Below are 18,278 nucleotides of genomic sequence, written 5' to 3'. Positions count from 1 at the left end.
ATCTATACAAAACTCTATTTTTTATAATAACTCTAGGAACCAATCTAGACCAATCATTATTTTTCAATCTTAAAAATTAAAAACTAAATAGAAAAGGTATAATGATAACATCAATTACATATTTTCATTCACTTTAAAATTTCACGTATTTACATATATGCTAACGAAATGATTTTGAGTAATAGAGTTAGGATCCTTTAAATATTAATTACGTAAATATAAGTCTTAAAGTTTATTATCAGATCTTTAAAAGGTGCACGTTTCTTACATATATATAATATTCATACTAATTATCTATTTTAATTTTATTGTATATTAAGTTTATTAAATACCCATATACTATCCGTCTTGTTTACTAACTGGTCATTCAATTGTACGAAGCTTCATACTGATATTCCAATTTCCAAAGTAGTTGTATATGACTATATGTTATGAAATGTTTTACATATGTGTAAATCTACTATTTGTACATATAGTAAACAAAAATATATGTTTAAAACACGTGTATGTAAAAGAAAAAGATTGTTACACATGTGCACTTTTTAAACTATATAAAAATGAATAGATTTTTGTTCAATGAAACACATCCGTTTTTAGCTTTTGACCTTTGTTTTGCTTCAATAAAAAGAGATTGCTTCCATAGATTGTTCGTCATATGTATTTTAGTGGAGAAGAAGAAATTCCGAATACATAATAGAGTTGATTTACGAGAGAGATGGTGAGAGATTATAGGGGAGGTTATGAAAATGGCTAGTTTATAATTACAATACTACCCAAATCATTTTAGTTTAATCTCCTCAATCTTCAATTTATTTACATACTAGTTTTTATTCGCCGTATTACGGGGGTTGTGTTTCTTTTTCGTGTCTAATATTCATATTTTTTTACATTTTAATTTTATTTATTAAAAAAGTTAATAATATACTTAGAGTTTGATGATGAAATAGTTTCACAAATAAATGACATGTTATAACTTGTATAAAAGCTATGGGTTTGGTGAGACTTATGATCCGCTTATTTTTTTACTATAAAATTATTTCTTATTATAAATAATATATTTTTCTTAAAAAGTTGGATATTAATATTTAGTATATCCTATTTTATGGGATTTACATATCAAATATTTGGTGAGATTTATTTTTAAAATGGTGAGATGTTATAACCCGTTTAAGGTTATCTGGGTATGGTGAGACCCATACCGTGAATTTGGGTCAAATGCATGAGAAATCTTCATTTACAAATAAAACAATATGGTGGCTTGAGCTTTAAAATGTTTCGTTTATTTAAGGAGGTTGTTTTATATTATTTGTTTCTAATATTTATTTATTTTTTGAATTTTTATTTTTTTACTGTATGAATGTTAATAATATACTTATTGTTTGATGATAAATTGTTTCATAAATAAATGAGAAGTTATAATCCGGTTTAAAAAGTATACGGGTTTGATGAGACCCAAGACCCGTTTATTTTTTTACTATAAAATTGGTTTTTTAATTATAAATAATATATATCTTTTTTTAAATAAATCAGATATTAATTTTTAGTATATCCCTACTTTATAGGATTTTTATATCAAATATTTGGTGAAATTAGTTTATAATTTAATGAGATGTTATAATCCGTTTGAAAAATCTCTGGGTTTGATTAGACCCATACCCATAAATTCGGGTCAAATGCATGAGAAACCTCCATTTAAAAATCAAGGAAATCTAGTGACTCTAAAAAAAGGGGAGCGACCACATCGCGACACATAGGATTTTTATGTTTTCGTTTATATATATTATAGATTTATCATTACAGTTTTAAGCCATTGATCATATCATAAATGGTTCAGATGAGTTCTTCAAGTTCTCACAAAAAATACCAATTCTTAAATGATAATAATTCTATATATATATATATGTGTGTGTGTGTGTATAAAAACTAATTTTTAAAATTAATCGTAAATATAGATATAAAAATGATAAAACTACACTCAAATAACATTAACATACAAATACTTTTTATAAAAAACGCTAGTTTTCAATGTGGTTCCTTCAAGTTCTTAAATAATTTTTCAGTTATGTAATGATACTCATCCTATATATAGGATGGTTTAGAAGAGAAATCATTTTAGTGCGAGAAGTGATTAATAACCCTAGATTAAGATTTATCAATGACCTACATTGGTTATGGCATTTTGTAAATATTGGTAACTATTTTTAGTTACTTTTAATCAAAAAGGGCATTCTTGTAATTTGCTTAGTATGTTAAATAAAGAAACATTGTTATTATCAACGATGATCCCTTCCAATAGGTTACCAAAAACTCTCAAAAAGAACATAACCAACACAACCATTCATATATTGAACGTGGATTCGTAAAATCACCATTGAGTTTGTTGATTAATCTATTTTTCTATAAAAGGCTCGTTTCTTGATCAACCCCTAATTTGTGTTCAGAGTCCGTGTATAGTTGGTGACAGCTGTGAAGGTTAGTTATATGTTTTCTATCGATTCATCTAATTTCAATAGTTTAATTTAGGTCTCAATATCTACATCCGGTTTTGGTTAAAGATAATTCAAAACCCGCCATAACCGAACCGACCCATTTATTTAACCAACAATATGTTTGAGGCTAACTTCCACTGAAAATATGATCGGAATACACCATTTTGATGGTTGTTCAACGTTTGTTATTGAGTTAACTTGGAATTTCATTGTTGGATTTTATGTTGCCGTTTTTTTTAAATATATGGTATTAGTATTATGGATTATATACTTTGTTGGAATATGTAATGTCATTTTCTGGTAATATTTGGTAACAAATTTTAGCCGTAGATACATTGTTTTGGTTACGGTTAACCGACCAAAACCGACTCGTTATAACCTTCAAAACCGAACCGCCATAATGGATCAGTTATGATTATGGATATCCATTAACCGCCATATCGGTTATGGTTTTGGGTTTGGCTCAAAACCGTCCCAAGCCGACCCATGCACACCCCTAGCGTGTAATGTGCATACAGGTAACCAAAATTAAAGTTTTATGTTACTACTGACATTATAATTTTGAAGTGGGGAAGGATCCAATTGATGTGTAGGTTATGTAATTATAGTGAATGTAGGATTTTTTTTCTTTTTTTTTTGGCAATGTGTTTGTTGTGTGTAGGGTATAGGCGTATAGCCTACTGGTAAAATTAGCGAGCTCAAAGAAAGAGAAGTTTGTCAGTTGATTAGAATTTTTCTGAATTTTTATTATAAGGTATAAATGACTTTTTTTTTTATTATTATGTACAGTATGATTGTGTACAAATAATGTTTGCCATTGTAGGATCTGTGTGTTTGTGTACTGTTATTGTATGACATGAAATGACATTGTATGACATGAAATGACATTGTATGATATGTATGGTTATGTTTTGTGTAATGTATGCTGGATGTGTATGTTTTATAGGATGTGTATGTTATTGTATTAGGATATCAAAAGAATATGGTAATGTATGTTATCTGCAGTGTAGGATGCCAAAAGAGGATGGTAATGTATGTTATATGCAGTGTAGGGTGCCAAAAGAATACGGTAATGAATGTTACGTGCAATGGATGATGCCAAAAGAAGATAGTAATGTATGTTATGTGCATTGTAGGATGTCAAAAGAATAGGTAATGCATGTATGCGGTGTAGGATGCTAGAAAAAGATGTATGTTGTGTGTAGTGTAGGCTGTTTAGGATGTGTATGCTATCGTAAGTTATGCAGTGTAGGTTGTTTAGGATGTGCATGTATTGTAGGTTTTGCGGTGTAGGTTGTCTAGAATGATTATGTTTTTGTACGTTCTGTGGTGTAGACGCCCAGCTTGCGGTGCGCGCATATGATGTATATATGTGTGAACCCTTGGTGGGTAAAAGTAAATTGCACTAATTTTGACGTTATTTTACTAATCTCGTGAAAATAACGTTAAAAGTGGCGGAAGGTTAATCAGGCATCATGTGGTGGCGTTGATACCCGAAAGATAAGGGTACATACACCAATCAGCCAGTGTCCCGATGACTGTGTGTTATGTGTCTTATGTCCAAGGCTTGATGCAAAACTACTATCGAGCCGGGGGTCTCACCGGAAGCAGCCTCTCTATCCCTATGGGGTAGGGGTAGAAGTAAGGTTGTCTACATCTTACCCTCCTCAGACCTTACCATAGCTTTGCTATTGGTGGATATACTGAGTATGATGATGATGATGAGGTTCTGCGGTGTAGGTTGTGTATGTTATATGTATCGTTTTTGTAACACCCCGTAACCGCAGCGGAAACGTACACGGGATGCAACAGACACGTCTGATATCAACAGCATTGCTTATAAAGAAAACACCACTACATTAATTTAAACGAATTACATTGTTCCGAGTTTCGTTACCATCTAGGCGTTATCACATAAGTTTTACCGATAGTACATTAACATATTTAATGCAAAATATAGATCCTTAATCTTCCACAAAATAGCACACATCATCAAGCACGTATCACTCATTCCAATTTGGGTGTACCTAGAAAGCATGTAAAGAAAACGGGTCAACTACGAATAGTTGGTGAGTTTCACTAATTTAAATAAACCATATCAAATCATTAAGATAATCATAAATAAGCGATGTAATTATGCTGAGCTCACAAGTGAAAACTCTGTTAACCCCGAAATATATCAAATAACCCCTGGGGATACTGTTAACCCAGAAACACGTTTAATAACCTCTGGGGACACTGTTAACCCAGAACACCATTTAATAACCTCTGGGGACACTGTTAACCCAGAATTACATATAATAACCTTTGGGGACACTGTTAACCCAGAAACATATTTAATAACCTCTGGGGACACTGTTAACCCAGAACACTGCTTCGGGCCTTACAATATTAGCAACTCAGACAATTACCGTCTTAAAACATTACCGTACGATTCCCGTACAATAAACATTATATAAACACATTCATTTCCATGCGATCAGCATGTACTTAAACACTTTGATAAAAACATGCTTTCCGCCCCGGGAAAATATTTAAAACAGTTCAGTAAAAAGGAGCTCGTGAAAACTCACCTTTTTGTGAGCAAAGATGTAATACTGTGCACGGCTACCTGTCCGGATCTGTAATACGATCCCTAAGTCGTTACTACACAATTTCTATTAATATAACTTAAATTCGTGTTAACCGGTACATCTGGGGACACTGTTAACCCAGTACCGTACACGATCCGGGGACAATGTTAACCCCGAAACACTTCTCAGGACTTAGATTGTGATATCACTTAGAGTTCTTTAGTCAAAACTACCATTAGTGCTCTAGCACAAGAATTTTAAATTCCGACCATGTCCTCTGAGCAATAATTTTCTAACAATAATTTTGGTCCATCGTGTTCCATCACGATACAACATAATCTACCAACATATCTGTAGCATATTTCACTACACAGTGTTCTAGTCTCTTACCAATATCCTTAACCATTTCGATCTTTTCTATCTACTCGTTAATCTACTCCTCCCTTTACCATCAGTACCCTATTAATAATTTCCTTAACACAATCAACAGACATATCCTTCATACCGGATCTAATTCATTACGACTACTATTCATGTTTAGTTTATAACTAATACTTGTAGTCATAATAGTATTCGGTGGAACATTATCACTTTTAGTAATACCACCAAGAATTGAAATATTCATATTCATGTGATTGCTCGATCTACAATCTTGCGATCACATTTGTATCAACACTAGCAGTGATCTGTTATACGACATTCGGTATCATCATCTGCTATCTTTGAGCAATCAACTGAATCATATCAATCTCCATCATTGGAGTTACTCTTTTTATGTCATTCTGCCGTACTCATCCCGTACGCAGTAATCAATATTAATCTCACCGTTTAACTCGTTACCAGCTCAATCATAACAACAGGTATAAATACACACCAAATATTATCATACATATTACACATACCAGTATCTAGTATATATATGTCCCACAAATATGATCTCACATGGACTTAACCTGAAGTCGGTTAACGTTCAAATATGTTTCATAATCCTTGTCACCAACGGACATATAGATCTTTCTCAACAAGGTTAATGTTTAATATATTTGATTTCAATATCATTCTGCATGTCAGCATAACCGATACATGCTCACCGTGAGCACCAAACGATTACGTACCACGGAGTTATAATATCCGTGTCTATTCGTATTTCCGGTATACGCGGTATACCACCTACGAACGAATAACCAATTATGCTATCATGATTCCAACACCTCTTTGTGTATGGGTAATCATTCTATTCGAGCATACATGGGCGTAGGCATCTAACGGATATAAGGATAACATAGGGAGTTGCAAGGTTCAAGGTAATCGCGCAACATGGGTTGCCTTCAAATATTATTAATTACTATTATGGGAAATCTCTATCACTTGCTCAGTCAATGTCCTCAGGCGTTCTAGGTTCGTTGAAATCGGTAATTCTCGATCTGGAGGTGGTATGACTCATATGTTTAAGAGTGAGAAATACATATATATTTCTATATATTATTTTTATTTGCTGATTTATTATCAAATTTATTATTACTATTATTTTATGTATTTATTTACCTTAATGGAATAAGAATGGGTTCAGGTACGGATCCGTCCGTACGTGAGGGTTGACGGTTCGGGTGAACATCTGGGGTTATTAGGATATACGGTACCGGTGTTGGTAGGGTAAGGGATTCATCAATTTTGGTTGGGAGTGACGGTTACTAGATATTTCTGGTTAATGTCAAACGGGAGATCTAACTTGGTACTATCATAATTATGACCCGATAAGTCAGACTCATTATCAACCGATGCTCTAGAAATTTCAACATCCTCGGTACTTTTATTATTTCATCCCCCGGTTCCTTATCCGGGTCCCATTTCTCAATACATGTACCCACAAGATATGTACATATATATATACATACACATTAGCACGTATAAATAATATTATATACTTTACACATATGTTGCCATTTTTACCTATTAATGTACCCAGTGACTTCCCCTGAATTCCCTCGTGCGGACAAGTCTGTTATTATGTTCCGGACCATAATAACTCACTTGTCCATTCAAGTTCATCCAGATCCCGTCACTATATATTATTAGTTGATATTCAGATCCTATAATACTTGAGCTACTGGTCATATTTTAGGTATCTTTTAAAGACATCCTAAATCTTTATAACCAATGGCTCTGATACCAAGTTCTGTAACACCCCGTAACCGCAGCGGAAACGTACACGGGATGCAACCGACACGTCTGATATCAACAGCATTGCTTATAAAGAAAACACCACTACATTAATTTAAACGAATTACATTGTTCCGAGTTTCGTTACCATCTAGGCGTTATCACATAAGTTTTACCGATAGTACATTAACATATTTAATGCAAAATATAGATCCTTAATCTTCCGCAAAATATAGATCCTTAATTTTCCACAAAATAGCACACATCATCAAGCACGTATCACTCATTCCAATTTGGGTGTACCTAGAAAGCATGTAAACAAAACGGGTCAACTACAAATAGTTGGTGAGTTTCACTAATTTAAATAAACCATATCAAATCATTAAGATAATCATAAATAAGCGATGTAATTATGCTGAGCTCACAAGTGAAAACTCTGTTAACCCCGAAATATATCAAATAACCCCTGGGGACACTGTTAACCCAGAAACACGTTTAATAACCTCTGGGGACACTGTTAACCCAGAACACCATTTAATAACCTCTGGGGACACTGTTAACCCAGAATTACATATAATAACCTCTGGGGACACTGTTAACCCAGAAACATATTTAATAACCTCTGGGGACACTGTTAACCCAGAACACTGCTTCGGGCCTTACAATATTAGCAACTCAGACAATTACCATCTTAATACATTACCGTACGATTCCCGTACAATAAACATTATATAAACACATTCATTTCCATGCGATCAGCATGTACTTAAACACTTTGATAAAAACATGCTTTCCGCCCCGGGAAAATATTTAAAACAGTTCAGTAAAAAGGGGCTCGTGAAAACTCACCTTTTTGTGAGCAAAGATGTAATACTGTGCACGGCTACCTGTCCGGATCTGTAATACGATCCCTAAGTCGTTACTACACAATTTCTATTAATATAACTTAAATTCGTGTTAACCGGTACGTCTGGGGACACTGTTAACCCAGTACCGTACACGATCCGGGGACAATGTTAACCCCGAAACACTTCTCAAGACTTAGATTGTGATATCACTTAGAGTTCTTTAGTCAAAACTACCATTAGTTTGTTTTCTCGTTTTGCGTGCCTAGCACGGTTATTCGTCTTTATGTTTTCAAAAATGAGTTTGGCCACATACGACCCGAAAATAGTTGTTATTAATATTTTAATTAAAGTGGTGAAATTAGAGCTCGGTTTAGACACCCCGTTTGGCCGCGGGGCCCGTTTCCGTCTTTAATATACCGGAAACGAGTAAATCGGGTAAAATTACCCAAATCATCCGAATTATTTTCGGATGATTTATTTTTACTTAACTAACTTAGTTTCATGAAAATAGTCCATTTTTAAGGTTTTTATACACCAGTCAGCTCGCTTAGGCGAACTTTGCCGGTTTACGCGTTTTAAGCTTTAAAAGTTTGTTTTTAAGTTCCATTTAGCACAAATAAATATCCGCTTAGTCTCGGATCTTGAAATTTTGCACAAATCAGTTTTTGACAGTAAGGAATTTTATAAAAATATTTCCAGAATTAATTTTTATATTTAACATTTATTTATCTATTTTTAAACATCATTTAAACACCAAATATGTCGAAAATACCAAACGACCTTAGAAAAATCCCAAATTTTTCTGGGATGACTCCTGCCATCCACATAGTTCCCAGTAATTTTTACAGAACCAAAAACTCATTTTTCATGCCATTTTCACCAAAACCGAGCTAGAAAACCCTAGAACTCGTTTTACCGAAAAGCCTACTTAGACTTCTCCAATGGACCTGAAATTTTGTGTGTGACTTTTATATGTTATAAAAAGCTTATCTGAATTTTTCCAGAATTTTTCATGATGTTTAGCTATTTTTCACCATTTTTAGCCAAAACCGAGCATTAAATTCACCAAATATTCATCCTTTATCCAAAAATTACCAAAATTTCACATATCTCATATTTTCATGTGTAGATCATCTCTGTGAAATTTCATGACTCAACTCTAAGTCTACCACAATCTGTCCAAATCTTACAAATCATACGAAAAACCGAACTACCTTGTGTTTCTAGCTTTAGATCGCAAAGATCTTGCTTTCTAGCCTTTGCTAACAACTAGATACAACACCTACAAGCACAACAACACCAAACCAAGCAAGTTATACCCACAATCAAGCCATTTCTTTCATAGTTTCGGTTAAAACATCAAAACAAGGATTTTAACCGTAAAAATTCGTTTTTGACTCTTTTAACTCCTTTCTTGGACCAAGATCCCTTGTATAACTTGTATACATCACTTGATCATGCAAGAATCGGTTTCATCTCGGGTTTTCACCCATTTTTCACTTGAAACCTCATTTTCTTGTAAATGACTCGAGAAAAGACGATGAACACGACTATAATCCGATCTTTACCTCGGTTTCTTGGTATAAATCAAAGGAGGTTGGATGAATGTTGAGGAGTGTTGAGAGAATTGTGGAGTTAGGATGTTAGAAAAAAGAAAATGAAGTGTGTGTGTGTGTGTGACTATGGACCGATCGGTCCTAGTATGGTGTGGGGTGGGGCCCACATCTCAAACCTTGGCCACACATTCGGATTGTGTAATCCGGATAATGTTGTGGATAATCTAGTTCAGTTCGTTTTTCGGTTAAACGTTTAATCCCGCTCAAAACGAGGCCAAAACAGTCGTTTTTTCGGCTTAAAATTTAAATTTATATAAAACCGATTTAAAAACTTTAAAAACTTAAACCATGACATTTATTGACTTAACACATCATATTGTCGGTAATTGTGTATCTTTTTCGGCTTGATCGATCGTCTCTTGCTTGGTTTGATGTTAAAGGTTTCGTTTATCGTACCGACGTACTAATAAATCGAAATCATTTTTCTGTGCTATAATTCACTTATCCCGAAGCTTTAATACTTCGTACACATCACTAAACATTATATATTTCGTCTATAATGTAATCCCCGATTCGTTCGGGTTTCAATAACCGTTCATCGATTAATCGTAATTTCAATACGACTAGCTGTATATTCGAGTATAATTCGTACTGTGAATCTTATATACTCGTATAAACACATTATAATTCATATATTCAGTATTAAATAACATGTAAATAGTATATTCCGGCTAGGGTATACCTGAATTTGCTGGAATCGTTACAGTTTTTTTGACGTTGCTAATTTCTTTTATACAACCAAAAAAAGGTGTGGGGTTTGAGAGAGTTGCACGTAAATTAACGGATGGTATTGTTGGATACAATATTAGTTGCGTGAGGACAGATGATAAAATAAGATTGAACCTAAGGCCCTAAGATATGATATTCTTCCGGGTCAAATTAATTGATGATTATTATTTGATATGTTTTGATTTTAAACATGTGGAGACCATGGTTATTGAGTCGAGTAGCATGAAGGTGCTTTGATATGATAACTCGTGGTTTAGTTTTTGGTTGGAATGAAATTGTCTTTTCAATAACTATGTTTTGGATTTAGTTGTGTTTTAATTACAGTTGTATTGGTGATATTGTAATCGTGTGAAAGTTTGATAATTGTTGACTCTCAAAAGTATTGTGAATGATATACTGCAAATATTGTTGTTATAAAAAAATGTAGGCTTTAATTAGAGTGTTCACTGAATCAACATCGCAATAATTGCGTTGTTCACATAATTTATATGATTGATTGTTTTTTTAAGGGGACTGGTTATTTGAATACATAGTGTATGATGATTTCTATCATTGATCTAAATTTGAATGTCAGGATGAGAAGATAAACAATAATCATGGTTATTTTTTATATTAAAAAAAATTAAATTAAAGGTCTGATAACATATATGGGATTGGATAAAACGAATTTTAATGTTTTTAATATTATTTAACAAATAAATGATATAATAAAACTAATAACAAAATGAAACTTCCAAAAATTCAATAGTTGCCGAAAATAATAATAAAACATCTTTACCATTATACCGCTATATTTAATTAAAAGAAAAAAGCAAAAGAAAACTTTTGATTGGTTGAAATGACTTCTCGCATTTCGCGCACTAACATGACTTCAGGCCTGAACTTAAGACTATATATGTATATATATATATATATATATATATATATATATATATATATAGGGGAGGGTTATTTTGAGAACCATGGTGAGTTTTAAGAACTTTAAGAACTCAATTTTGAACCACATATTTGTTAGGGTTAAACGCACACACGAAACTGAACACACACACGAAAGCAGTAAACGAACACGAGGATTTAACGTGGTTCGGTCTAAACTGACCTACGTCCACGGGTGGCAACTAGGTATATCTTTATTGAGTGACCAATATTACAAGTACATAATGTTGTTTATATAGAGACTGAACTAGGGTTAGTAAATTATTATGCAAGAAATCTAAACCGGGCCGAGCTTGGGCCCGACCGCCCACACCCGTCTCCTCTTTTGACTTCATATAATAAACCGGGCCAACAAGGCCTACGAACCCAACAATCTCCCACTCGGAGGCCTTGAGTACTCTCGTCCGCACTTCTGATTGTACTTCTGTAATCTGAACATTAAACTTCTTCTAGTTGCCACCGCCTTCTCATCAATTAACCTGAAGGCCCGTTGAAGCTCCCCGGAGCTCCAACACGTCAGTCATGGCTGAAACTGCCCCTGACCCGTTCTCTGTCCCTACCGGCTCCCACTGTAACGAACTACCGGATCCCGAGATAACCTGAGAACAAACACTCTCCATATTCAGCAAGTAATTCATTGGAGAGACTTTTACAGCTGGAATACTGGTTTTCTTAATCCACTGTCGACCTGGAACTGTAACTGAAACACGACTTGTGCTCCCACTGTCACGATGTCCCCCAACTGATTTAACCTTCCTAGCTCGTTCATCCTGAATCTTCACTTTGGCTCTGGGTTTGTTACTTGCAAAAAGAACCTTCTTCTGCCCACGAGATTCTGTGAACCGGATTTTGTCTTTCACCAAAACTGGATCCACTCCTTTCGGTGACATATCGACCATATACAACGAACCCATTTTCTTGCCACGAGCAACCACAAGATTCCCTTTGACTACTTTCCACTGCCCATTCCCGAACTTAACATCGTGCCCTTGGTCATCCAACTGCCCAACTGAAATCAAACGTTTCTTCAAACTTGGAATAACCCTCACGTCTTTCAAAGTCCAAGAAGTACCGGCTGAAGTTATCAAATCAACGTCTCCCATACCCGTAACCTCTAAAATATCATCATTCGCTAGTCGAACCTTTCCAAAATCCCCAAATTTAAGATTCTTTATCGTTTCACTACAGTGAGTGGCATGAAACGATGCACCAGAATCCATCACCCAAGCATCAACGCTACTCTCAACACTACAAACCAAAGCCTCACCACTACTGACCCCGTCATCTGTGTCGTCTTCTGTAACGTTCACCTCTTTCTTACCATTCGGACACTGATTCCTGAAGTGTCCTTTCTCTTTACAACCCCAACATTCAATATCCTTACGAGTCTTAGACTGACTCCTCTTCCTGCTCCCACTGCCTCGCTGTTTTCCCCTACCTCTACATTCTGTGACTAGCATATTGCCTGATGATTCACCTGAACTTTTGCGTCTTGAATCTTCTCCTAGAATCAGATCTCGAATCCCATCGAAAGTAATATTTGTAGACGAACTACAAACTGCAGTCACTGTTTGCGACCAACTGTCGGGCAAAGAGGATAATAACAAGAGGCCTTGAACTTCATCATCAAACTTAATGTCAACTGACACTAAGCGGGACAAGATCGAATTAAGATTATTGATATGAGTTGTAACTGACCCACCCTCTTTCATTCTTGTTGTCACTAGCTCTCGGATAAGATAGACCTTATTCGCTGCCGAAGGCTTCTCATACATGTTGGATAGCGCCTCCATCATACCACGTGCTGTGGTTTCTTTCATGATGTTAAACGCCACATCTTCCGACAACGACAAAGGAATACAAGCCCTAGCTTTCTTGTCTAACTTATTCCAATCTGCTTCTGACATCTTTTCTGGTTTTTCATCCTCAAGCACTACATCCAAGTCTTTCTGACAAAGTAGTGCCTCAATCTGCATCTTCCACCAACCGAACTTCTGTATCGAAACCTTTCCGTCTTCTGCCATGGCAATGACTAAAACGAAAAACTGGATAAAACAGAGACAGACACAGCAACACGAGCCTGAACTTAACGATTATTCTACTGAACTCTGTTAAAAAATCAACCTATTTATACGCAGCGGAATATCGAACTGAAAATCAGAAACTGAAACTTTAAACTGAAACGATAAAACCTGACAAACGCGGTTGGCACTGGTTCTCCGTTTCTTTAACGCTTCTTCTGACTTAAAACTGTTCTTCAACGAAAAATAGGATCTTGATTCAACTATTCTTGACTCGTACTTTGCAAAATAGAATCTCGACCCTTGCTTAAATGGATCTCGGGCCCAACAAAATAAACAAGCTAGACCCTCTCAAAAAATTAAACAATCTGGATAAAGTTGGTGGCCATTGAACTCCCTTGTCAACAAAATAATATTGTTTTTCCTTGTCTTTTTCTAGTCTGGCATGAATCTCAAGAGAAAAATAATAATACAAACCCTTCTTTTCTTCTCTGTTCAAACGCCACTAGCGGAAACAAAAGAGACAACCTGGAATCGAACAATACGATGCTTACAGCTTTCAAACGGAACCAACAAAAAAACGCAGATCGCGCGGGCTGGGTTTAGTAGCGGCGAAACGACGGCGGAAACCCTAACGGCGATCGGAAAACCGTAGGCGGCGGCGGAACCCTAGCGCAGTAGGGTGGCGGCGGCTGGATGGTTTGGCGGCGACTCGGCTGGTTCAACGTGTTCTTCGCGTGATCTGAACCTAAGCTCTGATACCACTTGTTAGGATTAAACGCACACACGAAACTGAACACACACACGAAAGCAGTAAACGAACACGAGGATTTAACGTGGTTCGGTCTAAACTGACCTACGTCCACGGGTGTCAACTAGGTATATCTTTATTGAGTGACCAATATTACAAGTACATAATGTTGTTTATATAGAGACTGAACTAGGGTTAGTAAATTATTATGCAAGAAATCTAAACCGGGCCGGGCTTGAGCCCGACCGCCCACACCCGTCTCCTCTTTTGACTTCATATAATAAACCGGGCCAACAAGGCCTACGAACCCAACAATATTTAATTAAATGATATGAAATATGTGGCTGAGATTAAATTCAATTAAAAAATGAAGCAGGAGAGAGAATAAGTATTTTTGATAATTACACAAGTTTAAACGTTAGTTACACATGTGTAAAAAGTCGATTCGGTGTGTAAAAAAATACCGTAATTTTTTGTACATCACTTACACTTACGTATTACACGTGTAAAAAAAATGCGAAAAAAAAATTTGTTACGTTGAGTTCTTTCGAGTTCTTAAAACTCAAAGTGATTCTTAAAAGAAATCAATCCTATATATATATACGCGTGCACACACACAGAGAGAAAAGGGTTTAAATAAAGAGCAATTGTTTTGTGAGAAGTGTAAGAAACCTTTAAAATAAAGTACACCATCTAAATAGGACACTATTTATACATATGTATTACAGAGCTGAGGGTCTCTCTGGAAGCCACCTCTTTATCCCGTTAGATAGAGGTACGGTGTGCCTACATCCCACCCTCCCCAGACCCTACTTATAGCTTGACTGTTGGTGGGACTTAACTAGGTATGATTGATTGATCTAAATAGGACACTATAACATGTAAATAGGAAACTACACAACTTTTATATAGGATCCAATGGTGTACATCTATTCTTATGCTTCTAACAAAACTATTGTTTTTTACATTAACCTTACCCCCCCACACACATATATACATATACATATATATAGAGAGAGAGTTGAACGTACAATAATTCGCGTACGTTTTTGTATGTTAAGAATTATTGTAAAAAGTTTTTGCGCGTAAAATAATTCTCACAAAACAATTTTTTTTATTTGAACCCTCATCTATATATATATATATATATATCCTGCTTAAGAAAAGCATTGCGCTTCGACTCGGAACCCTATCTTCTCGACATGCCTTGCATTTTCTAAAACCAAAATTTAGGCCAGATGTACAATGTAATCAAGACATTCTATATTGTAATTTGAGGAGAAAACTTGGAAATTGGTTAGACTACAGGGACCATTAATGCAATTTTCTCATAAAATAATAACGGTTGAGAAATTTCACTCACAGTGGGACGTTTCGACCATCTATAAACTCTCTCAAGTGTTTCGACATGCACTTTCTTCAATCTCTTCTGAGCAGACCAGCTACTTTGCATTTGATGAACTGGTACTTTTGTAGTGGGCTTGACATTAATAGTTTTTCTTTCACTAGCCAACAAAACAGCATCCTCGGGTTTGATTACAGGCTCCAATATCCTTGATTCGGGTTTATCAGGTAATGAAGCACTCAGCATAAGAAGATCCGGAGGCGGGTCACGGAGTAAATCAAGAACAATAGCTCTATCAAGGCATAAGTCTGCAGCCAGATTCTTGATCTGCATTAACAAGATTAATAAGTGTGTCATTAGAGTTATGATAATTGATAACTAATGAGTAAATAAAGTGATCAACAAATTACAAATAATTAAACCATCAATCCAAAAAACAAGATAATAAAACATTGCAGTTTAATTATGTCTGATGCTTCATGATTAACGTGCTGTACTTAGTATCGCACAAATGTAAATGATCTTATGTCTTAAATTAGATATAACGTTGATATGCATGGAAAGAGTTGTGAAGTCAATTCCTCCAACTACCCGGTGCAAGTTCATGTTTGTTTGGTTAACTTTAATCAAACAGACAATTGAACACGGACAGGGTTTTCTTGTTTAAGTTTGGTTGTTAATTGTATAAACGAACAATTCACAAAATGTAAACAAACGAATATCAATCTGCTAGGTCTAAAAACTAATAAAACTAGACCAAATTGTAATGAGCGATATTTTAATTTGATAAAACTAGACTAAATTATAATAAGCCTAACAATTTAAATGAATACATAAACAAACTTAAACTATAGAACATAAATGAGCGTATACAAACAAACGTAAGTGAACGTTCACGGACATAAATGAACGAACATGACATGCGTTCGTGTTCATTCGTTTAACTAAATGAACAAAAGTTTTGTTCATGTGCGTTTGTTTATTATATAAAGTTATAAACGAACATAAACAAAGTTCGCACCAGACAGTTCAAGTTCACTGATCATTCGATTTTGTTTACAGTCCTAACTCCTAAGTCCTGACTCAAACAATATACCAGAACAAGCATAGTTGTCAATAGCGAATAGCGATAAATAGCGACAAGCTACCTATATGCTACGTAGCGAATAGCGGTAAATAACGACCGCTGTTTCGTGTTTAGCGATAAAAGAAACACCAAAACATGCCTAACAAAATACATATACTTATCAGCAATTTAGTATTATGCTAATGACCTAATATTCAAGTATTCAACAGAAGATTATAGTGTATAAATGTTTAGAACAAATTTGCCTTTTCGCATTCACATCATACAACATATTAGCATCAGATTGTAATGTATAAAACAACATTATTCTAATAGCGTAATTTTCTAGGATTCAGCATTATGCTAATAACAAAGTAGCAAAAGTATAAAAGTATTATCATTTAACCTCATCTACTTAATACCAAAAATAAATATTATGAGAAATAAGATTAGAATTAATGAAAAGCACAAACAATCAAAAAATAAAAATAAGAACTAATAAAAAAAGCCAACCCTTTTTATTTTCTCAAAATTGAACTACGAATTTTTTATTGGAATTTCCAATTATTTAGGGTGCATAATTAAATTACAAAGAAAATACCCCCTTTGGTAGGGATGGCAGTTAGTATCAAATTAAAAACAAAATTACTACTCAGTTAGATGCAAATCTCCCCTGAGATAGATGCAGCATTGCCGCATGTTAATAGATAATCAGATTCTAGAAGATCCAAAGAACTGAAATAAATTAATCTTGATAATTTCATGCTCGTTTCTACACATCTAATCCCCAGGTCAGAACCCAAACTCAAAATTGAAAAAAAAAATAAAAATTATCGCTATTTACACGCTTTTTAATCGCTAAATAGCATATAGCGGGAAACTACCGCTTCTTTACATAGCGCGCTATAGCGACCGCTATAGCCGCTATTGACAACTGAACAAGAAAGGCATACTTGAATGTAATAAACCAACCAATACATAGCTAACAATATACCTATTAGGTGACTCAATTTCAGTAACAAAGTGATCGATCGAACAATAAATATAAAGAAAAAAAACTTGCATATGAATACGCTTACATTAGTCTTACGACGTCCGTCTTTAAGTGCATAAGCGAGCCTCCGAAGCTGCCACCTTTTGAGTTCCAATGGTCCCTCATCATCATCATCATCATCATCATCATCATCATCTTCTTCTTCTTCTTCTTCATCTTCATCTTCACTTTCTTCTTCATCTTTGTTCTTCTCTTCTTCTTGTTCTAAATTATTGATTTCAAATTCTTTCTCAATTACTTCATTAACTGTTGTTCCTTTTCTATTCATCACATTGTTTCCTTTAACCGCCACCTCAGCTTTATCTTCCTCGGTATCATCGAACAATCCCGAAAGCTCATCATCAGCAGCAAGTGCTTCCTCCAACTCGCGCTCAAGTTTTATAAGATCTTCCTCGGTTATCTCATCATCGTCATCATCAAATGATAAACCGTCATTTTTAAGATCTTCCTCTAACTGTTTAAATAGTGCTTCAAATGCATCCTCTTCAATATCTTCATCCTTTCCAACACTATTTCTACCCAAACCTTTCTGCAGAAACACAATTGAAATCAGCAATAAATATTCTAGTGTGCAAATTAAAAAAAGAAGTAGACCACTTTAAACCAGCAAAATGATTAAGAAAACAAATTTGAAGTTACCGTAGTCTAGCAGGCAATGTCATAAAAATCTATATCAGGCATCGATTAATC

General features: G+C 34.8%; 1 protein-coding gene across 1 annotated transcript in view; it reads right to left on the bottom strand.

Annotated features, from left to right (window-relative positions):
• Positions 1-18,278, bottom strand: part of LOC143535125 (protein OVEREXPRESSOR OF CATIONIC PEROXIDASE 3-like) — a 35,209-nt gene that overhangs the window by 16,343 nt on the left and 588 nt on the right. Inside the window, exons 2-3 of the mRNA XM_077029469.1 lie at positions 17,614-18,117; positions 15,487-15,795 (exon numbers count right to left, since the gene is read on the bottom strand). Of these exons, the coding sequence (XP_076885584.1) occupies positions 15,487-15,795; positions 17,614-18,117 (813 nt within the window). The remainder of the gene's footprint in view (positions 1-15,486; positions 15,796-17,613; positions 18,118-18,278) is intronic.

This window comes from Bidens hawaiensis, unplaced genomic scaffold (genome assembly GCF_021521415.1).
Source record: "Bidens hawaiensis isolate Kalapana, Puna unplaced genomic scaffold, B.hawaiensis_p1.1 tig00000779_1, whole genome shotgun sequence".
Taxonomy (NCBI): domain Eukaryota; kingdom Viridiplantae; phylum Streptophyta; class Magnoliopsida; order Asterales; family Asteraceae; genus Bidens; species Bidens hawaiensis.
The sequence above is the reverse complement of the archived record's forward strand: the minus strand, read 5'-3'. Positions and strand labels throughout refer to the sequence as shown.